This window comes from Aspergillus costaricaensis (assembly GCF_003184835.1).
Source record: "Aspergillus costaricaensis CBS 115574 unplaced genomic scaffold BO79scaffold_3, whole genome shotgun sequence".
In the NCBI taxonomy this organism is placed as follows: Eukaryota; Fungi; Ascomycota; class Eurotiomycetes; order Eurotiales; family Aspergillaceae; genus Aspergillus; species Aspergillus costaricensis.
In genome coordinates this window covers 35,399-61,464 of record NW_020291803.1, presented here as the reverse complement: position 1 = coordinate 61,464, position 26,066 = coordinate 35,399, and the positions used below count along the sequence as shown (strand labels likewise).

Genomic DNA, 26,066 nt, shown 5'->3' with positions numbered 1-26,066 from the left:
GGGGGGGGAAGAGAAGAGAAGAGAAAATCCCTATTCCAGCATTAATGCGCTAGTTACCACCTGACACTGACTCGGTCAGTCAGCTGATCCCGTCATCTTCGCTTTTTTTTGCTGGGCTTCCTAGTCATACCCCATCTCAGTCCATCCTTCGACGTCAGTCGGTTATTTGTGCTCACGCACAAGTGTCTAGCACTCGTTCATCCTATCTACTACGTACGACTTGGCCGTTATGGAGGGGAGAGGTCAAGGTCATGCATTGTGACGCAGGTGTGTGTGTCTTATCAGCCTAACGGTGAGATACTAGCTGGGAAGGGTCATCCTTAACCCTGTTTCTTCGGATCCGGGAGCTAACAACGTGCAATGGGTGGCGCTTGAGTAGTGACATCCGGTCTAGTGGACTTCATCCTGGAATTTCCGACTTCGCGCTGCATGGTCGAAGCCTATCCTGCATCCCGCACGGCGTACGCTATCCAACCAACTCATAGCCTATGCAGGTCCTCTCCGCTGGTCGAAAATACCAGAAACATGGCCAGTCACAGTCGTAGCCGGGCCTTTCGTGCTGGGACGGCGGATTCAATGGCTTTGAAAACTAGCCAGGCAATGATTGGATTGCCTATGGGTCGTTGCCAGAAATAGGATCGGTAGCAACACCAGATGGTTATCCCGGTTTTGGTAGCATGTCTCACTCAACCCGCCACGGCTGCTGCAAGCCTGTGGGACTTGACCGAGCTTTCATTCAGTGCTATCTATTCGGAGATGACTACCAGAAAGCAGGACAGTCCCTGAAATGAGAAATCTCTTTCGTTCGCCCACAGGAATAATATCAGAATATTTCGGCGCTCTCCTCCACAGACCGACTATAGCAGAGAGGAAACAGTGCCCCCCAAAATCGATACATGCCCCAGTGATTCTCCTTTTCTGAAACTAGTCTTCGAGCAAACGTGCATTCCGTCCGAAAAGCGTTCGTACTGCGCAGATGGACAATCTGCTGACATCAGAGCTGGGTCTCTGCTCAATCCCCACGGGTTGACCACTCACCTCGTCGTATCTCTGTAGAGCCGAGTAGTACTGCACCGAGAGCCCAAAATTCTTTCTGAGTATCGGCTTTCTGATCCTCCTCGCAGCAGTGGCCAAGATGCGTGACTGTCTCTCGCGGCTCAAATGGATGTGATCACCGACAGCGACCCCTCCTGGTAGCTTCCAATTTTGTCGCTCGTAGACAACTTCAACCAGCCGGGTAAGCGTGTCAGCCTGCCATGTGGTCAAGAGCTCATTGTGAAACGCCCTAACGTGGCGCTGGAGCTTTGACAAATCGGTTTTGAGTCGGAATACATTGGAGCGTAGCATGCTCATTTTATGGTCCAGGTTCTGATTGCTGACATTCAACGACTCAAGAGCCGAGGAGTATCTCTGAATAGACATCAGTATTGGTGCCGCAGACACAATGTACACCCAGCTGCCTGTTTGGTGAACGTTCTGGAGCTGACACACCGATAGTGAGGACGATTTCGCCTTTCCTACTATACCATTCTCTTTCGAAGACGACAACTGAATCTGCGACCGATAAAAGGACATCCCAGGTCCATATAGGGTGAGAATATCGACATCCATTTCGCCGAGTCGAGTATGATGCGCTATCTAAACAAGCAATGAGGGTCCAACTATCCTTGGATATGAAACGATAAACGAGCTGGTGGCCTGAAAGCTAGGGAGTGGTGGTGATGAATTTCAGAGGCTTTGGAGTCAACTCAGAGCGGTTGCGACATGGAGGCAAACGGATTACCTGGCACAGGGAAGGTGCGACTACACATTCAGGCTGCTCTGACATGTACCGCTTCATCGTGTCCATTACGTTCCTCATAATGAACACTGTCACAGAAGAAAGCTAACGTCTGGCAATGATAACTACATCACAGTTTGCTTCCAGAGGTCTTTCCGAACTCAATCACCAGCTTCCCGAATTGCTTCCCTTCCTTCATATCCTCAAAGATTCCATCGATCGCAGGGATATCCTCCAGGTCAGTCTGCAAAACGCGTGAGATGACTGGATGAATTTTGTGCGTCTTGATGAACTCGACCATCTCCTTGAACTCCTTCCGCGAGCCCATCGTACAGCCCCGAACATCAATATTCTTGAGAACAGCCTTCATAGAGAAGGGCATCTGCGGTGCGACCGTCATACCATACACACAGAGAGCGCCACCAGGCTATTCCAATCAGATATTCCACACGTACTCAGATAGCGAGAGAGGGGAGAGGTCTGCTCACCTTAAGCAACTTGACAGCCTTGTCCACCGAATCCCCTCCTGCCCCGTCAATAATCGCATCGAAAGCCACTTTCCCTGTAGGCAACAACTCCAATAACTTCTGCTCCCACTTCTCCTGCTTGTAATTCACACCTCCCTTAGCCCCCAGCTCAACTGCCTTCCGGATCTTCTCCTCACTAGAGCTCGTCACATAGACATCCACGCCCCTAGCCACCGCGAGCTTGAGCGCCATCAATGCCACGCCACCTCCAATGCCAGTCACCAGGACTGCAGCTCCTTTGCTCGAATTCCTCTCTCCAGCCTTGACCACCAGCGCTCTCCACGCTGTCAAGCCAGTAAGCGGAAACGACGCCGCCTCTGCATCCGACAGATGCTCCGGCACCTCTTCCAGCTCCCCTTCATCAATAGCGAGATACTCCTGCATCGTCCCCTTGTTGTACGATTTCGTCCCGCCCATGATCCTGTACCCTTTCGGATCTTCCGGTCCATCCAGAGACTCCTCCCACCCTACTCCGGGGTTGATGACCACCCGCTTCCCGATCCAGCGTTGCGGATCGCGCACTCCTTCACCGGCGGCTATCACGGTTCCTGTACCGTCGGCACCCATGGGAACGTCAAAGGTGACGCCCGGATAGAGGTGTTGACGGAGGAACACATCGCGGTGGTTTAGCGATGTAGCTGTGAGCTTCACTAAAACCTCGCGGCCTTGAGGTACAGGCTGGGGGAGGGTCTTCACAGCGAGGGGGTAGTAGACTTGACCCGGCTTTCCGGGTTTACCATCAATTGGGTTGAGGAAGATGGCTTTCGACATTATGGTGTGGAATTTTATGATATGTACTAGTTAATTTGAGCTGTAGATATAAAGACGGAATTTTATAATATGAATATATGTAGAGTGAAACTAGGAAAGGATGGAGCATGCATGCACTTATCCGTTCGGTTCGGCGTGCGGGGATGAGGTGAGCTGTTTAGGCCGTTATCGGTTGCCGAGGATGTGCGTCGGGAGGAGACATGAAAGTTGCTTGCGGTGAAGATCTACGCAGCATATGATATTGACCGGACTATTCTTTAGAACAGGAACACTTAAGTTTGTTGTTAAACTTTGTTGGTTCTCACATAGTACAACTCAATTGTTACTTGCAATTAACGTTACAAACCTTTTTCCAATAGTAATAATAGTGATATATACTTGAGCCTCGGCTGAGAGGGCTAAACTGCTACTATTGAACATTGATTATAATATATATCTGCCACCAACACACTAATCCCAACACATCAACAATAGTAATCAAAGGGAAAGAAATAAGAGTAATCTCCATGATAAATGGCAATATATACCACCACGATTTGCCTCTGTTACGAAATCAAACTAAATTCAAGCCAGTAGGAATTGCCACCCCTACCTCATTAGCCAGGATGATGCCATGATCCTGTTCCACTATATACAAGTCTACTTAGCTTGGTAGCTTACCGGCAATATAGTCGTGCAGTTATTATTGAATATTGACTTTGAAAGTGCATCTACATCAATGGAATATGCTGTAGTTGGGCTATAGTACATTCTGAGACTACAGTATGAGGTAATGTATATTGTTGTGTCTCTTAAGCAAGATAGAGAGGGGGCCGAGCCATTGACCATATCAAAGATTGGCTCTAGGAGTGAAGGAGAACCACTTATTGCTAAGATGTCAGTGAAGCGGGAAAGGCATGCTTGCTATGAAAGATAGATGGTATAGCAGATGGTCTGCTGTCTGAGAGCTGCTGTTGCCTTGCTGGATCCCAATTTCTAGACCGAGCGGAGAGGGAGATCGAGAGTCTGTTCTGAGATATCATTCCCAGGAACATATCAATTGAATTGATTGCAGTCCCTTTGGGATTGTGGAAACGGTGATGAGCGCGAGATGTTACTGCATATCTTATCAAGGCGTACTATTGTGGGATGTAGTGGATGCTTGCTTGTTAAAGTCTGTCGATAGCAGCTATGTTATGAAGATATATGGATGCCAGTGAAGCCTGTTTGTTGACCTCGACGCAAATTGGTGCTAACGAGTAGACTAATTGTACTGTATTATCATGTTAGATGCTTCTTGATACGGTGCGGCTTTGGTTCGCCGATCTTATTGGATTCTGTTTGCAATTATGCGATTCTGATTGCTGCCTTTGAAAGTTATAATATTGATCTGCGAGAGTGCCGTAAATGGCAGTTGACAGATCAGCATTCTGTTTGGAGGAATGGTGAACTGCGGGAGATTGTTCGCGTTCGTCTGGAATGCACAGCGGCTCTATCCCTACACAGTATGTGTTCGCGCGATTGCAGTCCACATGAGCTCTGGTCTGATCATCCCCAGTGTTGATAATGAAGGTATTTTATGATTGAGCATCAAACTGTCAATGACCTGTATATTGGCAGTGGATGGCACGATAGCAGGAACAAACCACAGGCATCATCCATGTAGATTTTGGATTAAAGGTCGTACAAGAAGCCGATGGCCGTGCAAACATGTCTATCCCCAGCACTGCAGGCAAACCGGATTGTTGCAGATCGAGGATTGTGGTGTTGTGTTGTACTGACTGTTGATGATTGCTTGTTAAGTAAAGCTGCGATGGGATACGTGCCTCAGGCCGCAGAGTGGAGGTTGGGGTACGGTACGGATGGAAGTCACTGGCAAGTCACTGGCCACCTATTTTAGTATGTGGGTGTACCTGGCATGTACGTTGGCCGTATGGTATGTATGGGGCTGGTACGGAAGGTTGTTCTTCAGAGTGACGACACTGACTTCTTCTCCCACACAATTCATTGATGATGCCTTACATTATGCAGTGCTGAATTACCTGCCTACTAGCTTTGAATAGTATCTACAATGAAAAGGTAGAAAGCAGGGAGTTGGAAGCTGGCTAACCACAATACTATGTAAATAGCCCGACCCTCAAAAAATTTTTTTGACATTCTAAAAATACCCGGGGGAGAGCTTCCTCTCCATCCCAGTGGAATTTCTCTGACGTTGAGTTGAAGCGACACGTCGAGAGAAACCAAAGCGTTTGCGGCCAAACCACCAGTGACGGTGTCAGCGTGGCAGTAATCCGTCGTAGGTTTGTCTGGGGATGTTATGGCCACGCACTGTCCCGGAAATGCACCATCAAACTCCAGGTTTGGGGGAATCTTTGGATAACTGGAGATAGTCGGGTCAAATCTGACCTGTCACCTGTAGACTGAAATTAATTGCGATGGGCAGCTTGCACCACATGTAAGGCTGAGGATGAGCTATCTATCTATACCCGACCTTCCCTGGAAGCTATCCAGCGAAGAAAAAAAAAAGGAAACAGAAACCAGACCACCAATTTGTGCGGCAGTTTCACAACCAGTGTGGGCTGAGGTAATAATAATAATAAACCAATTGCGGTCGCACAAGGCGATCTGGCGGTACGACCAAAAGCGCGAAAACGAAGTAAAAAACACAGAAAAAACAACGAAAACAGTCACTTCGTCACGTCCGTCACGACCCGTACGGTGGTAATTCCACGGCCACCAGCTAATTCGCCGCAAGCCTCTTCATTTTTCTTGACCTGCCAGGAACTCTCGATCCTTTCGATCTTCTGATCTCGACTCTGGATCGTCTAGCGTTCTTGTTTTCGACCTCGACTCTCAATCCGCCCCCGGCTTCTTTCCAGATCTCTATCCCAAAGACACAAAGGTGTGTTCTTTTGCTTCCCCCCCAATCGTCTTACTGTCCTCCTCCACCTTGCTGTCTGCCTCTCTCCCCCTCGCTGATCCGTTCTCCTCACCAGCTCTACGGACTGCTGCTTGTCTCCAACCCACCCTTCCACATCTTCCCCCCAGAAAAAACGTTCGCATCGCTCCTTTTTGTTTTTACAATCCACGGTTTTTAACTTAACCTTTCTTTAGATTCTCGTCTCCCCGAACTTCTTTCTTTTTCCCAACTGGACCGGCATTCTTATCGTCCGTCGCCCAGCTACCGACCTTCATAATGCCCACGCCACTTCCGTCTAGTTTTGCCTCGGCCGCCGCTGGCAACACCCACGACTCCTCGAACAGGAGAGGGGATGGCTCTGCCGGTGGAGAATGGTACGCAATGCTCTTCTAACTGGTTCTATGCGGTCTACCCGCTGCTTTGGCCGCCGTCCTAGTCCCTCCCGGCGGTTTTGCGTGGCGGAGTTGAACTGACAACTCATCCTCAACCGGGGACATGCAGGTCTCGAACTCGCATGAATGGAGCAACACAGACTTTCCGCCGTCCGTCCGTTGCGACAAACCCTTCTCATAACCGGGATGCCAGCCAACCCACGTCGGCTACCACTCCCACCGTGGGCACCTACACTCCTCCGCATATGTCCTCGACCTACCAGTCCAGCGCACTCCGCAACGGAGCAGCTACCGACACGCGTTATTCAAAGGATCAGCTACTTAGTCTCTACAAAACCCAACGAGAGTCGGGCGTACTGGGGAAGAATGTTGCAGATTACTTCGTAGCTGACTGGAATCCCCACGAGACGTCACCTGTTAACGGCGCTTGGGGGAAACGGGAAGATTCGAAGGATAACCCCTCCGGCCCGGAAGTGTGCTGGGATCATGGGGGCCAGGTCGAGCCGTTGGGCCTGGTAGATATGACGGACGATGAGAAAGAGGTTTGTCTCTTTGCTTACCCCGCCTTGCTTGCTGCTTGAGCGCGTTTGTGCTTTAAAAATTTTTCCGGGAGCCGTGCTGAAGGAGCGCAGTTATTTACTCTCTCCGTCAACTCCCCCCTTAAGCCGCCACCGACGAACGCTTCGAAGGAGAACGCTGGCGCCGGTACTGGTGGACGCAAGCTGTCCATCTCCCAAGGCCATATGAATAATTACAACACCGCATCCCCCAGTGCTGGGCGCCCCGGCCCCAGACGCCGGGAGACGGGCGACTCGACTGGGAATCCCATGTCTCCCACCACCAGCGGCTCTCGCTTTTTCCGTGACGAACCGAACACCTCCACCCCACCCCCCTCCCTTTTGCGCCGCAAGACCGATTTCCGAGATACCTCTTCCGCCGCCCGATGGGAGGAGAAGGAGAAGGAAAACGTCGCCCGAGACGCAAACGCCGAGACTGCCTCTCCATTTGGTTCTCTGAAGCGGAGTTCGACCAATCCTTTGAGCGCGGCACCAGGCGCTTCGAATTCCCCATGGGGATCTGCGTCGCAAAGTGCCAACTTTTCACCCATGGGAGCGTTTGGTGCGTTTTCTCTGGGCACGGCGACTACCCCGACAACCGAAAAGAAGGCTGGGTTTGGTAGTCTCCGCGGAGAGAGCCGTTTGAAGGGGCTGTTTTCGAAGGATAGCTCTGAGGACATTTCGGCCTCTATCAAGGAGAAGTCGTCCCTTAGTAGCTTGGAACGCTTGGGTGATCCGGAGGGTGAGAAGCGTGCTCAGTCGCCTTGGGGGGAACCCGTCAAGACGCGTACTGGCCGCAGCGAGACGAACCCCTTCTCGGAGGAGCCTCGCAGCGGAAGTGCCGCTCTTGGCGGGTCCCAGGAGATCAACACTCCTTCTCAACCCGCGGACCAGCTGGGATTCTCGGCTTTCGGCATGACCTCTAGCATCCCTGGATTTCGGGAATTGATGCAGAGCCATGAGAACTCGCGCAACCCTACTCCAAGTCTGCTGCAGGGACATGAACCCACCAGCCCCACCAATACGAACCCATATCAGAGCCCCCACGGCGACCGAAGTGGTGGTGTTGGTGTTGGTGGCGGCGACGATGACGTGGAGACTGATGGTTCCGATATTCAAAACTCCACGCATCCCGGCATCACTGGCCTTCGTGATACCTCGTCTGCGTTTGGCTCTATCCGACGGGTAGGATCGGGCATCGACTTGCCTTCAATCGATCGCAGCCAAACGTCTAGTGCCGCTGGAAACCGCAGCTTCTCCAGCCTCGGTGGGCTGGGAGGTCTGTCGTCGCTGGGTGGTCCGGCCGGATGGCCCACCAGCGCTGCCGTGGGTACTCCTACGCGGGAACGCTCGGCCTTCGCTGGTGGCTTCGGCGATCCTATCTTCGGCACGATGGGTGATTTGCAGTCCCCAAGCCTTTCGACTTTGGGCGGTGGTGGTTTGTTCAGCCCCCATGCCGGCATCTCTGGCACGGGCAGTCTAGGCCGCTCCAGCAAGTTAGGTTCTCTGTTCCCGGCCGCGATGCAGGAGCAAATGCAAGGTGACCAGGGACGATCTGATCTGGCCGCTCTGGAGGAGGCCGCTCGCCAACCCGGTAAGAATATCGACATGTCTGAGTATGAGCAGGTCCTAATGCAACAACTAGACGCCCAGCAGGACAAGGCGGGCCAGACGAGTCAGCCCGCAACAACCTCAGCTTCGCAAACCCCTGTCTCTGCGGTGGGCTCTATTCCTACGTCGATGGCGCCCGATGTACCCCCAACCAGCCAGACGCCTGGTCAGGCTGGAGCTGCTGGCTCTGTGCCTCCTGCCCAACAGCGGACCATGGTGATGCCGGATCGGATGCGTTGGATCTACCGCGACCCGCAGGGCAACATCCAGGGTCCTTGGACTGGACTGGAGATGCACGACTGGTTCAAGGCAGGCTTCTTTAGTCCTGACCTGCAGATCAAGAAGCTCGAGGACCCCGAGTTCGAACCCCTTGCACAGCTTGTGCGACGCATCGGCAACTCGCGCGAACCCTTCCTGGTGCCTCAGATCGGCATTCCCCACGGTCCCGACCCCAGCCCTGGTCCCTGGACTGGGAACACTACCGGCACGGCTCAGCCTCCGTTCCCCGGCAGTTTCCCTAGCTTTGGTACCACTTTGACCGCGGAGCAGCAGAATGCGTTGGAACGCCGGAAGCAGGAGGAGCAATATTTGATGGCACGTCAGAAGGAACACCTCGCTCAGCAGCAAGCGCTGATGAAGCAAATGCAGTTTCAGGGTGTCCCCCACACGATGCACCCGCACCAGCTGCAGCATCACTCCAGTGCCCACAGCCTCCACAGCCAGCCCAGTTTTGGCAGCATCGCCTCGCCAGTCGGCTTCCAGCCCTCTCCCATTCAAGCCCCGATGCAGCAACCCCAGTCTGTCGCAGGCTTCTTCGACGCTGCAGGACCGGTGAGAGCCAACCCGCTGCCTAACATTGGTCCCCAGATGCTCGGCACTGAACTGGGCACCCCCCAGGATCAGCTCCCCGCCCTCCTCGACCGCTTGAACGTGAACCGTCCCGACCCTTTCGCTTTCGGCACCCCCGGCTCTTTTGCGGCTCGTCAGCCTGACAGTCTCTTTCATCAGCAACAGGTTGCCAGCATGCTCCAGGACCGTGCTCGCTTGCAACAGGAGCAGGAGCAGTTTGACAGCGCCCAGGGTGATAACCTCTTCGACCAGCAGGCACGGGAAGAACGCCTCCGCCAATTCCACGCTTTGAGAGCCCAGGAGGGTGAGCTGGGCCTCCGGACTGCGGAGGGTCTGCCCACGCACCCGGCCACGGTCCCCCAGCCGTCTGAGCCCGAGGAGGTCGAGCCGGTGGCTGAGGCTGAGGAGCCTACACTGACCTTGTCGCAGCAGGTGCAAAAGGCCGCGTCTGCTCAGCGCAAGCAGCAGGAACAGCTGGAGCAACAAGAACAGCTTGAGCGCGAGCAGCAGGAACAGCAAACTTCCGATGCGGGTGAGGCGGCCTGGACCACCAAGGGAGACAGTGCTATGCCCCAGCCCTTCCCTCCGCCGCCCTCTGCCTCGCCACTCCCGGCCCCGGCTGCTCAGCGCAACCGTCAGAATGTTGCTGAGTCTCTGGCTGCCAACTCGCGTTCCCAGACCCAGACTCCCGTGGAGGCGCCGACCACTTCGATCGCGCCTTGGGCAAAGGAAGCCAATGAGGTGCCCAAGGGTCCTTCTCTGAAGGAGATCCAGGAGGCTGAGGCCCGCAGCGCAGCGCAGAAGGAAGAGTTGGCGGCTGCTGCACGCCGTGCCCAGCTGCTGGCCGAGCAGGAGCGTCTCAGCCAAGTCCAGGCCCAGGCCCCTGGCCTCCCGTCGACGGCTAACTGGGCCAGCGCTGGTTCTCCGGCTACACCTACATCTTCAGGCTCAGTTTGGAACAACAAGGGTCAGGCTGCTCCTTCTGGCGCCGCTAAGAAGACTCTTGCCCAGATTCAGAAGGAAGAGGAGGCCCGTAAGCAGCGTCTTGCCGCTGCCGCTGCCGCTGCTCAGAGTGCGGCTGCCAGCCCGCCGACTGCTCCGTCTTCGACCGGAAAGCGCTATGCGGATCTTGCCAGCAAGGCTCCAGCGGCGTCTCCGGTCCCTGCCAGCGCCAGCACTTCGGGTGCCTGGACGACTGTTGGAGCGGGCGGCAAGCCCAAGGCCCCGCCGGCTGCTCCCGCCGGGCCTCGCTCGACCAGCAGCGCAACTCCGGTGGCAGTTTCTCCCGTGAAGCCTAAGCCGGCGACTGTCGCGACTCCCCGGACTGTTGCTGTCGCTACGCCTCCGGCCAACCCTAACCGCGCCGTGGAGGAGTTCACCAAGTGGGCCAAGCTTGCTTTGGGCAAGGGGCTGAACAGCAACATCAATGGTAAGTCACAGCATATGGTAGAATTTGATCATAGCTAATGTGATATAGTGGACGATTTTGTACAGCAGTTGCTTTTCCTGCCTGCGGAGGCGGAGATCATCTCGGACTCCGTGTACGCCAACTCGCAGACGCTGGACGGCCGGCGGTTCGCCGAGGAGTTCATCCGGCGGCGTAAGCTGGCCGACAAGGGCATCGTGGACCCTGTGTCGGCTAGTGCCTTTGCGGAGAAGAACGCGGGCGGATGGAGCGAAGTGGCCAAGAAGGGATCTTCGAACGCGAATCGCGAGGAGGACAATGGAAATGCAGCGTTCAAGGTGGTTGCGCCCCGCAAGAAGGGCAAGCGGTGATGCAATGCAGGATGATTACGGAGACGAGATGAGATGATTGAGATGTTTGGATTTAGAAGCGGAGCCGCGCATTGGCTATTGTGTATGTCAAATCGATGATGTAGCATAACAGCGTTTCTGGCCGAGTCAGATTTAACTTATCTGTGCATTATCCCTTATCGGAGGGACGTAGATTAAGGTTATATCTGAAGTATGATTCTAATTATAACTATTCACTTACTTGATAGTTATTGTGACTCATGAGGGGTAACATACTCCTCTTTAAATAGTGCTTATCGTATCCCCGACCTTGCCCAGTATTCCCACTTCTCAATTCCCTCCCCTCTCTCTCTCTACACCATCAATTACTTCTCGTACTATCACCATGACCACCCCAATCCCCTACGGCGCCCCCATGCGCCAACACTTCTGCCTCGACCCCAACTGGAAGAACCTCAACCACGGCAAGTCCCATCCCATCCCATCCCCATCCCCACCAACACAAATACTAAGACAGATATCTACAGGATCCTTCGGCACCTACCCCCTCACCATCCAATCCGCCCTCCGCGCCCACCAAACCACCGCCGAATCCCACCCAGACCTCTTCATCCGCCGCCTCTGCCCCTCCCAAACCCAACTCTCTCTAAACCTCCTCTCCACCCTCCTCAACGCCCCTGCCACCTCCCTCGCCTTCGTCAAGAACGCCACGACGGGTGTCAACACCATCCTGCACAACATCCCCTTCACCTCCGATGATGTCATCATCTACTTCGACACCATCTACGGAGCGATCGAGTACGGCCTGCTCGCGCTGCAGGAACGTACGGGTGTGAAACTAAGGAAAGTGGAGTATACACTCCCCATATCTCATGATGAGATAGTGAGGAGGTTTAGGGATGTGGTGGAACGGGTTAGGAGTGAAGACGGGGGGTTGAAGGTGAAGGCAGCGGTGTTTGATATGGTGGTTAGTGTTCCGGCGGTGCGGTTCCCGTTTGAGGCATTGGTGAAGGAGTGTAAGGAGTTGGGCGTGTTGAGTGTCGTTGATGGTGCGCATGGAGTGGGCATGCTAGATGTGGATTTGGGAACCCTAGGGGTGGATTTTTGGACGAGTAATTTGCATAAGTATACTCCCTTTCCCTTTTGGGGTGTATATATGTGGTATACTGATATGTGTGTAGATGGCTCTACATCCCCCGCGGCTGCGCAGTGCTCTACGTCGCGCCGCAACACCAACATCTCATGCGCACGACATCCCCGACCTCCTGGGGGTATATTTCCCCGTCTGCGGCGGAGGAGGCACGCGTGAATGGGACTACTGCGGATGCGTTCAGGTATTTGTTCCAGCAGACGGCGACGAATGATGATACGCCGTATTTGTGTGTGCCGGAGGCGTTGAAGTTCCGGGAGGAGGTGTGTGGTGGGGAGAAGGCGATTTATGGGTATTTGGAGAGGTTGGCGAATGAGGCGGCGGATCTTGTGGCGGGGGTGTTGGGGACGGAGGTGTTGAGGGATGAGGAGGGGTTGTTGACGAGGTGTGCGATGACGAATGTGAGGTTGTTGGTTAGGGTTGGTTGTGAGGGTGATGGTGATGGGGAGGAGGGAGGGCGTACGGTGGTGAAGAAGGAAGAGGTGGGGGCGGTGGCACTGTGGTTTCAGAATACGCTCCTGGATGAGTATAATACGTTTGTGCCGGTGTTTGAGTATAATGGGTGGTTGTGGACGAGGTTGTCGGCGCAGGTGTATTTGGATAAGAGTGATTTTGAGTGGTTGGGGGGTGTGTTGAAGGAGTTGTGTAGGAGGGTGGGGAAAGAAGCGCTTCAGAAAAAGTAGGTAGTTAGACTACTACGTAGATGGTTGGTTGAATTATGCTTATAATGTCAAGGGAAAAGATAAGAATCATAGATATACAACTACGGACTGTATATGCATCTGGCAATAACCACAGGAAATAAGTTGCTGGCTCACTCGGTTGAACATGACTAAACCCAAATACTCGGCATCTACAGCTTATGTCTCGATCAGATCGGCCGTCTCGCCCTGGGTCTGCTCCGAAACAGTGTTGTCCCGGGTGTCCTTGTTGGCAATCTTGCGTGCCGACCGCGCATAGAACTCGTCCAGCACCCGCTTGGGGATACGGTTGAGCAGATCCTTGGGGTAGATGCGCAGCAGGTTCCAGGCAATGTCCAGCGACTCGAAGATGCTGCGCGACTCGTACGGCGACTGGCTGATGAAGGTGCGCTCGAACTTGTCGAGGAACTCCAGGGACAGCTTGTCCTCGGAAGACAGAGCCTCCTCACCAACGACAGCTTTCATGGCGGCAGCATCACGTCCAATGGCGTACTTGGCGTACAGCTGGTTGGACACTTCAGAGTGATCCTTACGAGTACGTCCAGTACCAATGGCAGACTTCATCAGACGAGACAGGGAAGGAAGCACGTTAATCGGGGGGTAGACACCCTTGTTGTGCAGCTGACGGTCGATGAAGATCTGTCCCTCCGTAATGTAACCCGTCAGATCGGGAATGGGGTGAGTGATATCTATCCTTGTTAGCTCACGAACCAACCCTCTAGGAAGATGTCATACCATCGTTGGGCATGGTCAGAATGGGAATCTGGGTGATAGATCCGTTACGGCCCTCCACACGTCCAGCACGCTCATAGATGGTCGACAAATCAGTGTACATGTAACCGGGGTAACCACGACGACCCGGCACTTCTTCACGGGCAGCAGACACCTCACGAAGGGCATCACAGTAGGCGGACAGATCAGTCATGATGACCAGGACGTGCTTCTCCAGCTGGTAGGCGTAGTACTCGGCGGTCGTCAAGGCAAGACGAGGGGTAATGATACGTTCGATCCTGGCAAAGTCAGTTACTGCGTCTATCCAGAAGGCGTAGCACATACGTAGGGTCGTTGGCCAAGTTCAGGAACAGCGTGACACGCTCCATACTGCCGTTCTCCTCAAAGTCGCGAGTGAAGAAACGGGCCGTTTCCATGTTCACACCCATGGCAGCGAAGACGATGGAGAAGTTCTCCTCGTGTCCATCGTGGACATCCTTGGTAGGGCGCTTCACCAGACCAGCCTGACGACAGATCTGAGCGGCGATTTCGTTGTGAGGGAGACCGGCAGCAGAGAAGATGGGGATCTTCTGTCCACGAGCAATGGAGTTCATGGTATCAATGGCAGAGATACCGGTGGAGATCATCTCCTCAGGGTACACCTGATCTTATCAGCACAGCCGCACCCAGCCCAATAATCATATACATACACGAGAGTAGGGGTTGATAGGTTGACCGTTAATATCCAGGTAATCCTCCGCCAGGACCTTGGGGCCCTTGTCGATTGCGCGACCGGAACCGTCGAAGACACGACCCAGCATGTCTTCGGACACACCCAGCTTCAAGCTGTGACCGGTGAACTCGACTTTCGTCTGGCAAGGTCAGCTGCCGAACCATAAGTGGTAGAGTTCTGGATCAATACCCTCTTGACATCGATACCCGGAGTTCCTTCAAAGACCTAGTATGATCGCATCCCGTTAATGCTCCGCATGATAAGCCATATCACTCGCACACCACAGCTGCTACATGTTTCGTACCTGAACGACCGCCCTGTTTCCTGTACCAGAAATATAATATTAGCTATCTGAGCGAAGCCGCAGTCGCATGCGATGGTGGGACATACCGCGAGCTTCGAGGACCTGACCCGACCGCTCGGTTCCATCGGGGAGAGTGAGGGATACGATTTCGTTGTAACGGGGGAATTTGACCTATAAGGGTATCTTGGTAAGCTGGCTATATGTATACAGGCTGATCCGTTGTTGGGAGCAGCGGCGCAACAATGCAGGTTGACGTACGTTATCAAGAACGACCAGTGGGCCGTTGATACCTCCGATGGTGTTGTAACGGATGCGAGGCTTGACGCTCGTCATCCTGGGATCAACAAAGTCGGCCATGGTGAAAGATGCAGCAGCAGCAGAAGCAGCAGAAGCAGCAGGTGCGCACAGAAGGAGACCGAAAGACGGGGGGAGGGAAGTTGAGGGGAGAGACAGCAGCAGCAGCAGCAGCTCCTTAGTCGAGGCCGAGTGTCGACGTATTGCTTTGGCTGCTCCACGCCGCCGCACGGGCGGTGACCAGCCACGTGATGCTACACTAGAGTAGTAGTCTTACCTCCTGCCGAGCTAGATACAAAGCATCATGAACCCTGATGCAGATGGCTTTTACTACACTTTCTGGAAAGATCTATAGAGTGATTTATTTTGGTATAAGTATGGAGATATGTTATTACCGCTATACTCATAAATGCTATACGCTTTTGACTGACCTGGTATGGACAGAACCGAGCTGGACAGCTAAAGATCAACTCCATATAAAAATGACTTTGCTCCTTTCTCTTTTATATTGGAAGTATCAGACAGTCCAATCATAGCTGGGTGTCTTTGAACTTAACTGGTTAATGATGACATGCACAGCTGTTGTAGTGTGCATCCTACCCCATACTTACTGTTTCTCCAACGTCCACCGTCTTTGCCTGTTCCTTATCTTATCGCATGTGCTGCCGCTGGATTACATAAGCACATACACCAGCCAATCTGACGTGGCACTGATACAGTATCCGTATGTATTATTCAGAATGACATTGTCGTAATATTCATAATACAAGAATACACAGTCTCTGTAAATAATTGAGTGGTCTCTTGACGTCTGATATATATTAAGAGTAAGTGTGTGTAATCTTAAATGCAAGTCAAGGAACAATTCCGAGTCCATTCCGAGCCAGTCTTTAATAGCCACCGGAAGAACCATTGATCCAGGGCTAAGTTTGACAGTTTTGATTGAATTATCGCCCGCCGATTTGACTCACCAGGAACAGTTTATACCCCGCCTCCGAGATTCAACCCCTCTCCTTTGACATACCTCTCAATCCTCACAAAACCATGACCAACCTGACCGCGGACCAGAGGCTTGCCCTCATCACTGAGAACCTCCAGGAGGTTCTCAACAAGGACATCATTGAGGCCATTCTGGCCGAGGGACGCAGCCCAAAGATCTACTGGGGTACTTACTTTTTTTTCTCCCCTCCCGCCACGAGATCCTCCCTATCAATCAAAGCGGTACAACTAACACGTTGATCTTCACAATGCGACAGGTACTAGCCCGACTGGCAAGCCTCACTGCGGATACCTGGGTACGAATCCCCCCCCCCGAGAACCAACGTGGCCGTTTATCTCCCCCACTAACGATAATGCTCGATAGTGCCCGCCGTAAAGATCGCCCAGTTCCTCGCCGCCGGCGCGGAGATGACCATCCTGATCGCCGATCTGCACGCCAACCTGGATTCCCTCAAGTCGACCTTCGAGATCGTCGAGCACCGCGCGAAATACTATGAATACACTATTACCGCTCTGCTGCAGGCCGTCGGTGTCTCGACCGAAAAGCTGCGCTTCGTTCGCGGCAGCTCTTACCAGAAGAACGCCGACTACGTGATGGACGTTTACCGTCTGTCCTCCGTGGTCTCGGAGCACGATGCGAAGCGCGCCGGTGCTGAGATCGTCAAGCAGTCCAACAACGGTCCCCTGAGTGGTCTGTTGTACCCTCTCCTGCAGGTCCTCGACGAGCAGTACCTGGATGTGGACGCTCAGTTCGGTGGTCTTGACCAGCGCAAGCTGTTCGCCGCGTCGACCGAATGGCACCCCAAGCTTGGCTACAAGAAAGTGAGAGCATTGCCATACCCATTGCCAAATCCCAAACTCAAACTTACACATACTATTAGCGCGCACATCTTTGCAACGCCATGGTCCCCGGTCTCTCCGGTGGCAAGATGAGCTCCAGTGAAGAAGGTACTGTCCATCATCCCACATACCCTCCTCCCCTCATTTCCAATCAACTACTAACACCTACCAGACAGCAAGATCGACCTCCTCGAATCCATCGACAGCATCAAGAAGAAGATCCGCAAAGCGCAGGCCGCACCCAAGGAGATCGACAACAACGGTATCCTCGCCTTCGTCCAGTACGTCCTGCTGCCCGTGGCCGCCCTGAAGACTGGCAAGCCCGAGTTCCGTGTCCCCCGCGACCGCGATGGCCTGGAGCCTCTGGTGTACACCGACATCGAGAAGATGCACGAAGACTACAAGAACGACATTGTACGTTAGCCCCCTCCCTATGGCCCATAGTATCCACATCATACTAATCTAATCTACCCAGCTCTCCCCCCAAATCCTCAAGCCCGCCGTCGCCGACGCCATCGTCGAGCTTACTGCCCCCATCCGCGCCGCCTTCGACGCCAACCCCGACTGGCAGGAAGTCACGCTGAAGGCTTACCCGCCTCCGGCCCCGAAGCAGAAGAAGGAGAAGAAGCAGAAGGACAAGGGCTCTCGTCACCCTGGTGCTGCTAAGGAGCAGACTCCTAACGGGGAGCCTACTAAGCCGGCTGAGCAATAGACGTTAAATTGCATTGCTAAAACTACTACTTCTTAAATAGTTATGGACTTTTTACTTTCTCTTTTTTCTTTGCGTGTCTGATATACAATTGCATGTGTGAGCAGCAGCGAATTAGCTAGAATTGATTGGACTTCTTCTTAAATCCTGATTTCATGCGCTGGTATTTTGATTTCCGCATGGTTGTTTTACCTCTACAGAACTTAGTCTGAATGCTCTGTAACTGACTACCGGTAGCCACATAGAACACAATTTACAATATTCTTAGAGGGTGGCTAAGTAAGGTTGATAGCAAGGCAATTTCCATAATAATAATAGACCCATCCTCATTAATAATTTTAAGCTAATGTCATCACAATCCGGCCGTCATGAGAAATAATAAATCAAATCGTAATCATACATGTTAAGAAGCGAATAAGGAAGACCACCACCATCACACTGAGACAATCACATTTCGACCGTAAGATATGCGCCGACCGCCATGATATGACCAGACCTGTTAAGGTATCGTAGAAAAGCTAACAATAGGAAAGGGAAAAGAGAAAGAGAAAGGGCGAGAAGGCTAGCATTCTAGTCCACCTTGGCGAGAGCCAGTTTCTTTGGGGTGGTTAGGTTGTTGGACAAGCGGACATTAGTCTTCTTGTTCTTGGTCTGCTTCTTGAGCTTCTTGCGCGCAACCATTACCGGAACGGATGAGTGCATGACCAGATAGTTGGAGAAGGAGCCGAGGAGGACGCTGTGAGAGAGGTCATGTCAGTCAGTGTCTAATTGTGTCAATTTGTAGATGGGTGGAAGCTTACCCCTTGAGTGCGCTGCGGCCTCTGGCTCCGACGATGACCAGGGTGGGGTCAAGTCCATCGATCTAAATCAGTTAGTAATGTAAGTATGAAGAGTGGAGAGGACACGTACAGCTTCAGTGATCATGTGTTTCGGGCTCTTGCAGTGAATTGCCTCGACGGCTACGCGAACTTGGAGCAATGTCTTGCGCAGGAGCCGAACACAGGTCTGAGAGATAACCTCGACTGCATGGACACGTTCCGACTCCGCCTTGGACATGCCGCGAGCATCCACAGAGCTCGGCTTGCTGTCCGTACCCAGGCGACCGAACAATGCGCGAGGAAGATGAGAATTGGAATCGTTCTGCGCCTTTTCAGCAGTCTCTGCGGTCTGTGACCCAACGACGGCCGCCGCATCTTGGATAGCTTTGGCGCCATCGCCGATCTGCACTGAAGCAGGCGTGGCAGTCTCATCGTGCATAGCGCAGACAGCGAACATGGTGTCACCGTCCCGGAGGATAGTCCCTATGGTCCACTCCAGTGCATACACAGACTCCTCGCTCAAATCAGTAGCGACAAGGTATTTGCGTTGCCGTCGGCGACTGCTCTCCGTCTCTTCCTGTGCCTCGGCGTAGTCTCCACGAATGATCGTCCGGATGGACCGATGTTGGACTGTGTTGTCGATAGAAGACATCTGGATACCCAATTTCTGGGCTCGCTTGATATCGGACAGCTCTGCCTCATCTTCGGATCCAAACGGAGTGTTGGTGGCCGAGGCCGAGTCGAAGCTGGTCCGTGGATGAACATCAGGCTTCTTCAGCACAGGTCCTTGTTTCGCTGAGTGTATCAATTCCGGCTTATCCGCCGTATCGGGATTTGGACGGAATTCAGGTGCAGTCTTAGTAGTAGTGAGCGGCTTTGGTCCAGGATTAGCGGGAATTTCCTGCTCGACGGCCTTCTTCCGGCCACGCTTGACGTCTGAATCGTCCTCATGAACAGCGTCTTCGTCGCTAGAGGTAGATTCGTCGGCATCCTCGTCACTGGTCTCAATTGGATTGTTTTCGCTGTCAAAACGATCCTTCTCCAGTCGCTCCTCGCCCGGAGCCGACGATTTGGCTTCAGGCTCGGGAGACCCTGGGCGGGAATCCGGATTAGTAGGTTCCTTAGTCGCAGGCACCATTGGGCTGGTCTCCTTTTTACTGGCTACCACAGGCGGTTTCACCAAATCGGCGACCGGTCCACGCGTATTGGGGTTTAGCCAGCGGCGCTTAGGAGAGCTAGAGCGAGCCGGTCTGAGAGAGGAGACTCGAGAGTCGAGAGAAGTTCCGCGCGTAGCATTGCTGCGGCTACTGCTAGAGTCCCTGCCTCTGACGAAACTTGGGAACCCGACTTTGAGATCCAGCCCTGACATCACCGCGGCCATGCTCGGCAGCCGATTGGATGGTTTCTCCTGAGGTTGTTGAGCAGCATTTCGTCTGGCCGCATTGCGGTTGGCGACGCTGGGTGGCATATTGGTTGACAAATCCCAGCGGATGCTGGGACCAGACTTATGTTCCGGCTTATTTAAATGCTGCTGGTTGCTGGCGCCGTTGTTGTTGTCTCCCAGCTTTTCTTTGTCGCCTGACGCCAAGTCGGTGGATCGGGTGGGGGAGACTGAACCGTCGGATTGGACGGACCCTTTCCTCTGCGCAGAAGGCAAAGGGGGAGCGACAGAGGATGTAGTGGCGCGAGTTGGGGGAGCGGTTGTTGCAGTGGCGGGCGATGGATTGAAGGTTGTCGCGGTAGTGGTAGCGGTAGCGGAAGAGCGACGAGGAGATGAAGGCAGTGGAGAATGAGAGGAGGAATAGAGTGAATGATGTCGGACTGAAGAGGGGGGAGTCACGCCCACGCCAATACCGGCGATGGAGCCATGCCGCGGGGGTAAGAAGCCGGGACTCGGTGAGATGTCCAGCAAGCTCCGGCGCCGAGACGTCGAGGGACTCTCGCCCATCTCCTCTAGCAACTCCCGTCGCTCTTCCTCCAGAGCAGTCTCCAGCGACATGTGGGCGGGCTTTCTGCTATAGTACGGCATGGTGGGCTGTGGGGTACGACCTCGCGCTTGTCTTTGGCTTTGCGCGGGCGGGTTCCAAACACTAACCCGTGGACTAAATTATTAATGTGAATCAAATGACGAACCTAGCTAGCTTCCCAGCTTTCTGCCAGTGCCCAGCTTTGGAATGTGGAGAGGAGGGGAAATGGTCATAAGCTGCTGAGATTCCGAGCTTTGTCCCCAGGTCCTGTCCCGCTTTTAGAAACAGGTTTCTCTTATTTAAGGTTGCTGTTCCGTTGCAGGAGAGCTTTCTTACGTTGGATGCTTTATAGTTATAAGTATAGACCCAGCTGAGGTTCAGATAGGATCTTGAGGAGCACGCGACAATGATGGAGCTGGATGGAGACCGGAACTCCACGTGCGCAACGGCTGCAACTCAACGGCGATCCTCACTCAGAGCGTTTCTACCTCGGATGATACCGAAGAGAAGAAAGGCTGGCGTCTGGCCAGCAAGCCGACGGAGAGGAGACAAAGTAGCTCGGATGCCTCCGTGGACGGTGAACAAGTGTGAAGGGAGATGAAGAAGGATAGGGTAGCTTCACCCAGCTGTGTGGGGAGAGGATGAAGAAGAAGAAGAAGAAGAGGAAGAAGGAGGAAGGCGAGACGACCAAGTTGGAACAAGCCAAGGCGTCCAAAAGCTCGGCATGGCGGGGTATCACGAACAATCAGCGAGCAGCTGGCTGATCCTTATAAAGCAACGAAGCACAATCAATCATGGTGACCCAGGTGGTGCAAGGTGCCACCAACCGGTGATGAGCATCCCTTGCATTGACCCTCCCCCAGGGCTTGATGCCGGCGATCATCCTGGGGAGGATCGGTTGGCTGGGAGAGAGAGTGTGAGTGTGTGTGCTGTTAGTCTCACACTTTCACTCCTGCCTGGATGCAGCTGGAATGCGAACCCATCGATTCTTCACCAATCGAGGTGGACCTGTGTACGCAGGATGCAGTAGACCGGCTGCTTAATTATGCTGGAGGTGAGGTGTTTGTTCCTTCAATCACGGCCGAAGCTGTCATGGTCACGTTCTCTCCTTTGCCCCCTTCAGCACCTCCTTCCCAATTACTAGCGGTCAACAAGGTATGCCTGTTTTATTACTGCCAGCACTACTACTTATGTATTGGACACTCAATGGTAGCAATGTGCAGAAGTCAAGATAAAATCCCAGTGTAGAAAAAAGCAAAAGCAAAACAAAAGCAATGCACTCCCATGCCTGATTGCCAAATCACTCAATGTACCATGCCGCGAATGGATGTGTCCCTACATGACCTGAACTCCCCAACCCCAAAGACTGCACTAGTTGTGATAAAGAAAAGAGAAAAATAACGCATGAAAGACAGTCCACCCAAAGATAACACACCTCACCCCTTGGTCCTCTTCTGCCTCTTCTTCTCCCCACGCGCAGCCATTTCTTCGAATGCCGATTCAGGAGGACTCGACTTCCGCTTCTTCCTTGTCTTCTTGGTCTTGCTCGGCCCCGGCCCCAGCTCATTAAGCTCACTATCCTTGTTATACTTCTCCTCCAACCGATTGATGAGGTTGTCAAGACGGCCAAGGTTCCGCTGTTTAATCATCGCAGCCAAGTCACCCACGTCCTCGGGTCCATCCTCCTTCTTCCTCCCTCCCTTGTTCTTCCTACCCGTCTTAGACTTGTTCTCCTCCATCTCCTTGCTCACTTGTTCCGCCTCCTTCGCTTCCTTCTGTGCCCGCTTCAACCTGGCCTGACGCTTCTTGACCGGCTCCTCCGTGTATTTCTTGTACTTCCCGGCCCTTCCTTCCGCAATAGCCAAGTCAATGATGGCGCGGAATCGCTCATCATCATCAATGACATTACACAGCATCACAGAGTCGTAGATTTTATCCAGATCGCCCCGGTGGACTTCATAGGCCTGCAGTATATCCTTGACCTCTTCCTCAGACCCCTGGTATTCCTTCTTGAGCTTGTCGATCGCATCGACATCGACGGCGGTGGCGAATTGCTCCCGGTAGAACTCCGTCCAGTCGAAATCCTCATCTTCGTCCAAGGCGTCCTCCGTACTACCGGTCTTATCGAATCTCGCGCGGCGACGTTCATCAGAAAGGACGGCGTAAGCGAAGGCGATTTTCTGGAATTTGCTGTTCGCTTCTTCTTTCTTGCTCGGGGGTGCCTTGTCTGTTACTGATGATTAGACAGCCCATCCCACACAAGTGATAGCTAGATAAGAGATATAGTAAAAGTATATACGTACCAGGATGATGCTTCAGCGCCTTCTTCTTATAAGCAGCCCTGATCTGGTCTTGAGTCGCCTGGTCATCGAGACCGAGAACCTCATACAAATCAAGAACTCTGCGCCGGGGTATGATTATTTGACCGTTTTCATCGCGTTCGACCGGTTCCCGCTTTTCCTTCTCTTCCTCTGAAAAAGGCCCCTCTGGATCCTCCCCAACTTTCCATTTGTAGCGGTGGAGGGGGTTTGTGATAGGCATCTGACCAAGAGACCAAAAAGGTCCAAGTAAGTGATGAGAAAAGAAAAGAAAAGGGGAGATGTATCCGTCAAGAAACAAAATCAAACCAGAAGCGCTGAAAAGTAGCTGAGGTAGAAGACATAACACCTCGGCCGTGAATGTTCGCGCGCAACGCAATAAAATCAAACGAGACAAACACCCCAAAACGCGCGGGACGCGAATCCCACTTATCTTTCCTAAAGAAGTTTAGCCGCGAACAGCCGGCATCAATCGATAACCTAACTTACAGTATCAGATAGTATTCTATGCGGTCATACTCTTAACCACCCCCCACTCATACTAACTATCACATAAATAACTCTTCTTCCCCTTCTCTACACACAGCACACACATACACATTTTACAGCAATCCAACACAAGCACCACCAAAAATGACCACAGACTCCTCCTCCAAGGCGGGAACCCCCAGCACCCCCCACCTCACCTACATGACCCAATGCCTCGCGCTCGCACGCAAAGCCCCCGCCCTCCCAACCAACTTCCGCGTCGGCGCTCTCCTCCTCAGCCGAAGCAAAGCCGACACCACCCCCAGCTACACCTCCGACATCCTGCTCTCAACCGGCTATACAATGGAACTAGCCGGCAACACGCACGCCGAACAATGCTGTCTATCCAACTACGCCGCCGTGCACGGCGTACCTGACGAGGAAGTGCACACTGTCCTCCCCCACGACGACCCTGAACGGAAATTAGTCATGTACGTGACTATGGAACCCTGCGGGAAGAGACTCTCGGGCAATGCGCCGTGCGTGGAGCGGATCATCAAGACGAGACAGGGTGGGGAGGGACGGGGAATACAGAAGGTGTATTTTGGGGTGAAGGAGCCGGGTACGTTTGTGGGGCAGTCGGAGGGGGTGAGGAGGTTGGAGGAGGCGGGTGTCGAGTGGGAGGTTGTGCCGGGCTTGGAGAGGGAGATTTTGGAGGTGGCGGTTGAGGGTCATGAGAGGGAGAAGAGGGAGGAGGTCGTGGGGAGGGCGTTGGAGGGGGTCAAGACGGATTTGGATAATGTTAGTGAGGAGGAGAGGAGGAGGCAGGAGAGACAGCCGAGGAATCCTATGAAGAGGATGATGGAGGGGGAGACTATGATGTGAATTTTTCTTTTCTTTGTGGGGGTTGGTTGGTTGTATACTACGTAGGGTTGGGATGGGGTGGTGGGCGTGGGCGTGGGGGTTGAGTTGATGCCGCTGGCGGTATTCTTGTCTTGTCTTGTCTGGGTTGGGGTATAGATGTGTATAGTGGGTGAAGGCTAAGGTGCATAGTATTTATGGCTTAAAAGGTGATATGTACAAAGCTAGAGTCCCAATGGAAATTGAAGGACTAGTTACGAGTTCGAAAAATTTGTGGAAGTGGAATGCAGCTTGGATAGAATGGAGTATCATTGGCATGCTGGACATGCTTCTGTCCTTGAACCCTACTCCCTCACAGCACGAGGTAGTAGATCGGTATTATTGTGTCTAATGTACCTGTCTAAGCTCCCTTCAGAGGATCACCGCTTTTTCTGTAATCGGTATCGGAGATAGCGACGGGACTGCTATCCCATATGGTCCACTCTTGCGGTGGTGCGCGGGTATCATGCCCTCCATGGTTCTATCCACAACTTAGGCAATATTTTCAGTCACATATCGACCAATCGATCAGCCCACCTGAACTCCCTCAAGACCCTCAAGGACCTCTTCACCAACACCTCCCTTCTGCAAGACCAACTTGAGCATCTTTGCAATCGTGCGCCGCTTGACACCGCCCCGTCGGGGTCTCCAAACGCCGGCAACCTCTTCGCCAGTAGACGGGTCCGTCATGGCGGCCTCTTCCGCAGCGGCCGTGGAGCCCAGAGTTGCCACGTTCTCCGAGTTCGATACACCCGGCTGCGTAAGACGAGACGGGGGGTCGACTGTGCGAATAGAAAGCAGTTTCAGGCCATCCGAGTCACTATCCTGGGTGACAGAAACAGCCAGGACCGTATCCGCAACCGCAATCTCCTCCCTGTTAGGATCAAAGATGACATTATCGCCGACAGAAATAACGAGCAGCGTCACAGGAGGCCGGACCTGCTTCGTAGAAGAAAGACGAGGCCCCGACTGCGAGCGAGGGTATAGATATTCAGCGGCATTCCAATCATCATCGAAGAAGGGGTCTTCCTCTCCCTTAGACTTGAGCTTAGGCAGCTTAGTCGACAAAAGAGCCAAATGAGTCGTCAAAGACAGCAACGGCAACGGGTACGACAAAGGCTGCGACAGCAGCAGCACCTGCACAAACATCATTAGCACCATTCACCCCTCCTACCTCCCCCCTCCCTCTAGAAAAAAAAAAAACTCACATCAATATACAACCTCCAATGCCACCTCTTATTAATAACCAACCTCCCCTTCAAGCCACCCGCCATCTCATCCCCACCCACCCCATCACCAGAACCAGCAACCGACTCAACAAGCGGCTCGCGCATCATCTCCGACAAGAAAACGGGGAGGGCATCATCATCCCGAAACCCGGGGATCTCAATAGACATCTGCACCCACGATCCATGACCATGACTGGAGGTTTTCTGGCCCTCTCCGCCTTCATTATCGGCATAATCTTCTTGCGTTTGCTGTTGCGATAGGTTCAGCGCCTCGGCTGCAACAACGGTCTTTTCCACCTCCGCTTTCACTCCCACGATGGCTTGCGTGCCGTCAGCGAACCCCACGCGCGCGCTACCGTTGGTGCCCGGCAGAATATCTGTTTCTGCGGTCAACGGGCGGAATTGGGTAGGCGAGCGGCCGTCGGGGCGGATGGGGCCATCGGGGAGTGATAGTGATGTGTAGAGGTAGGAAAGCTCTGCTGGGGAGATGAGGGGCGTTTGGGAGGCGGAGGAGGCCTGGCGTTGGGCGGTCATTTTGTGTGTTTGTTGTTATGGATTTTGAGGTGAAGATGGTGGAGATTATATTGGCAGGTCGATTGGTAGCCTGCGATTTTGCGGGAATTGGTGCAAGTCTTGCGCGGAGGGATGGCTGACGGTAAATGGTACCGCGCGGGGTTTGCTAGCGGTAGAATGAGGCTTCAATTGTGGTGCCTTCACTTGTAGGGCGCTCTGGATCAAGCCACTCACGCCAATATCGAACTTCTGAACAGTGTCGCGACAAATC

General features: G+C 53.3%; 9 protein-coding genes across 9 annotated transcripts; 3 read left to right on the top strand and 6 right to left on the bottom strand.

Moving 5' to 3' along the window:
• Positions 1–823: 823 nt before the first annotated feature.
• BO79DRAFT_272207 (uncharacterized protein) lies at positions 824–1,969 on the bottom strand (the record flags this gene model as incomplete). The annotated part of the gene is made up of 3 exons (XM_025687419.1): positions 1,527–1,969; positions 1,039–1,460; positions 824–985 (listed from the first exon to the last, which is right to left on the bottom strand). The coding sequence occupies exons 1-3, from the start codon at positions 1,609–1,611 to the stop codon at positions 824–826; spliced, it is 669 nt and encodes a 222-aa protein (XP_025543767.1). The 5' UTR covers positions 1,612–1,969.
• BO79DRAFT_284483 (putative alcohol dehydrogenase) lies at positions 1,748–3,160 on the bottom strand. The gene is made up of 2 exons (XM_025688252.1): positions 2,269–3,160; positions 1,748–2,207 (listed from the first exon to the last, which is right to left on the bottom strand). Exons 1-2 carry the CDS (start codon positions 3,076–3,078, stop codon positions 1,911–1,913), a joined length of 1,107 nt encoding a protein of 368 aa, XP_025543766.1. The 5' UTR covers positions 3,079–3,160; the 3' UTR covers positions 1,748–1,910.
• Positions 3,161–6,253: 3,093 nt separating this feature from the next.
• Positions 6,254–12,974, top strand: BO79DRAFT_224455 (uncharacterized protein; the record flags this gene model as incomplete). Its single annotated transcript, XM_025683675.1, has 7 exons — positions 6,254–6,351; positions 6,479–6,911; positions 7,002–8,520; positions 8,572–10,815; positions 10,864–11,129; positions 11,593–12,266; positions 12,323–12,974. 7 exons carry the CDS (start codon positions 6,254–6,256, stop codon positions 12,972–12,974), a joined length of 5,886 nt encoding a protein of 1,961 aa, XP_025543765.1.
• Positions 12,975–13,026: 52 nt separating this feature from the next.
• Positions 13,027–15,189, bottom strand: BO79DRAFT_186959 (H(+)-transporting V1 sector ATPase subunit B). Its single transcript, XM_025680509.1, has 8 exons — positions 14,999–15,189; positions 14,827–14,911; positions 14,741–14,760; positions 14,626–14,661; positions 14,414–14,575; positions 14,049–14,365; positions 13,728–14,002; positions 13,027–13,681 (listed from the first exon to the last, which is right to left on the bottom strand). Exons 1-8 carry the CDS (start codon positions 15,095–15,097, stop codon positions 13,152–13,154), a joined length of 1,524 nt encoding a protein of 507 aa, XP_025543764.1. The 5' UTR covers positions 15,098–15,189; the 3' UTR covers positions 13,027–13,151.
• Positions 15,190–16,028: 839 nt separating this feature from the next.
• BO79DRAFT_284479 (tyrosine--tRNA ligase TYS1) lies at positions 16,029–17,830 on the top strand. Its single transcript, XM_025688251.1, has 6 exons — positions 16,029–16,199; positions 16,291–16,329; positions 16,398–16,855; positions 16,915–16,981; positions 17,046–17,287; positions 17,349–17,830. Exons 1-6 carry the CDS (start codon positions 16,079–16,081, stop codon positions 17,583–17,585), a joined length of 1,164 nt encoding a protein of 387 aa, XP_025543763.1. The 5' UTR covers positions 16,029–16,078; the 3' UTR covers positions 17,586–17,830.
• Positions 17,831–18,056: 226 nt separating this feature from the next.
• On the bottom strand, positions 18,057–20,794 carry BO79DRAFT_41659 (universal stress protein family domain protein). Its single transcript, XM_025689225.1, has 4 exons — positions 20,704–20,794; positions 18,492–20,634; positions 18,383–18,444; positions 18,057–18,318 (listed from the first exon to the last, which is right to left on the bottom strand). The coding sequence occupies exons 2-4, from the start codon at positions 20,427–20,429 to the stop codon at positions 18,153–18,155; spliced, it is 2,166 nt and encodes a 721-aa protein (XP_025543762.1). The 5' UTR covers positions 20,430–20,634; positions 20,704–20,794; the 3' UTR covers positions 18,057–18,152.
• Positions 20,795–21,578: 784 nt separating this feature from the next.
• On the bottom strand, positions 21,579–23,002 carry BO79DRAFT_186950 (DnaJ domain protein). The gene is made up of 2 exons (XM_025680508.1): positions 22,671–23,002; positions 21,579–22,594 (listed from the first exon to the last, which is right to left on the bottom strand). Exons 1-2 carry the CDS (start codon positions 22,906–22,908, stop codon positions 21,804–21,806), a joined length of 1,029 nt encoding a protein of 342 aa, XP_025543761.1. The 5' UTR covers positions 22,909–23,002; the 3' UTR covers positions 21,579–21,803.
• Positions 23,003–23,203: 201 nt separating this feature from the next.
• On the top strand, positions 23,204–24,038 carry BO79DRAFT_186947 (putative DRAP deaminase; the record flags this gene model as incomplete). Its single annotated transcript, XM_025680507.1, has 1 exon — positions 23,204–24,038. The coding sequence occupies exon 1, from the start codon at positions 23,319–23,321 to the stop codon at positions 24,036–24,038; it is 720 nt and encodes a 239-aa protein (XP_025543760.1). The 5' UTR covers positions 23,204–23,318.
• A 356-nt stretch (positions 24,039–24,394) lies between these two features.
• Positions 24,395–26,021, bottom strand: BO79DRAFT_165188 (exosome non-catalytic core subunit RRP42). Its single transcript, XM_025679244.1, has 2 exons — positions 25,262–26,021; positions 24,395–25,190 (listed from the first exon to the last, which is right to left on the bottom strand). The coding sequence occupies exons 1-2, from the start codon at positions 25,814–25,816 to the stop codon at positions 24,582–24,584; spliced, it is 1,164 nt and encodes a 387-aa protein (XP_025543759.1). The 5' UTR covers positions 25,817–26,021; the 3' UTR covers positions 24,395–24,581.
• Positions 26,022–26,066: the final 45 nt, after the last annotated feature.

What these genes read in the sequence shown, in the direction of transcription:
- BO79DRAFT_284483 (XM_025688252.1), bottom strand. Translation starts at nt 3,078, where the DNA reads ATGTCGAAAGCCATCTTCCTCAACCCAATTGATGGTAAACCCGGAAAG. An exon ending in AGGCTGTCAAGTTGCTTAAG is followed by an intron (nt 2,208 to 2,268) that starts GTGAGCAGACCT and finishes TGATTGGAATAG; the next exon opens with CCTGGTGGCGCTCTCTGTGT.
- BO79DRAFT_186959 (XM_025680509.1), bottom strand. Translation starts at nt 15,097, where the DNA reads ATGGCCGACTTTGTTGATCCCAGGATGACGAGCGTCAAGCCTCGCATC. An exon ending in GAAACAGGGCGGTCGTTCAG is followed by an intron (nt 14,662 to 14,740) that starts GTACGAAACATG and finishes CGATCATACTAG; the next exon opens with GTCTTTGAAGGAACTCCGGG. An exon ending in CTATCAACCCCTACTCTCGT is followed by an intron (nt 14,366 to 14,413) that starts GTATGTATATGA and finishes TGATAAGATCAG; the next exon opens with GTGTACCCTGAGGAGATGAT.
- BO79DRAFT_284479 (XM_025688251.1), top strand. Translation starts at nt 16,079, where the DNA reads ATGACCAACCTGACCGCGGACCAGAGGCTTGCCCTCATCACTGAGAAC. An exon ending in CCAAGCTTGGCTACAAGAAA is followed by an intron (nt 16,856 to 16,914) that starts GTGAGAGCATTG and finishes ACATACTATTAG; the next exon opens with CGCGCACATCTTTGCAACGC. An exon ending in GATGAGCTCCAGTGAAGAAG is followed by an intron (nt 16,982 to 17,045) that starts GTACTGTCCATC and finishes AACACCTACCAG; the next exon opens with ACAGCAAGATCGACCTCCTC.
- BO79DRAFT_41659 (XM_025689225.1), bottom strand. Translation starts at nt 20,429, where the DNA reads ATGCCGTACTATAGCAGAAAGCCCGCCCACATGTCGCTGGAGACTGCT. An exon ending in AACACATGATCACTGAAGCT is followed by an intron (nt 18,445 to 18,491) that starts GTACGTGTCCTC and finishes TAACTGATTTAG; the next exon opens with ATCGATGGACTTGACCCCAC. An exon ending in GGCCGCAGCGCACTCAAGGG is followed by an intron (nt 18,319 to 18,382) that starts GTAAGCTTCCAC and finishes CCTCTCTCACAG; the next exon opens with CGTCCTCCTCGGCTCCTTCT.
- BO79DRAFT_186950 (XM_025680508.1), bottom strand. Translation starts at nt 22,908, where the DNA reads ATGCCTATCACAAACCCCCTCCACCGCTACAAATGGAAAGTTGGGGAG. An exon ending in GGCGCTGAAGCATCATCCTG is followed by an intron (nt 22,595 to 22,670) that starts GTACGTATATAC and finishes CATCAGTAACAG; the next exon opens with ACAAGGCACCCCCGAGCAAG.
- BO79DRAFT_165188 (XM_025679244.1), bottom strand. Translation starts at nt 25,816, where the DNA reads ATGACCGCCCAACGCCAGGCCTCCTCCGCCTCCCAAACGCCCCTCATC. An exon ending in ATTGGAGGTTGTATATTGAT is followed by an intron (nt 25,191 to 25,261) that starts GTGAGTTTTTTT and finishes ATGTTTGTGCAG; the next exon opens with GTGCTGCTGCTGTCGCAGCC.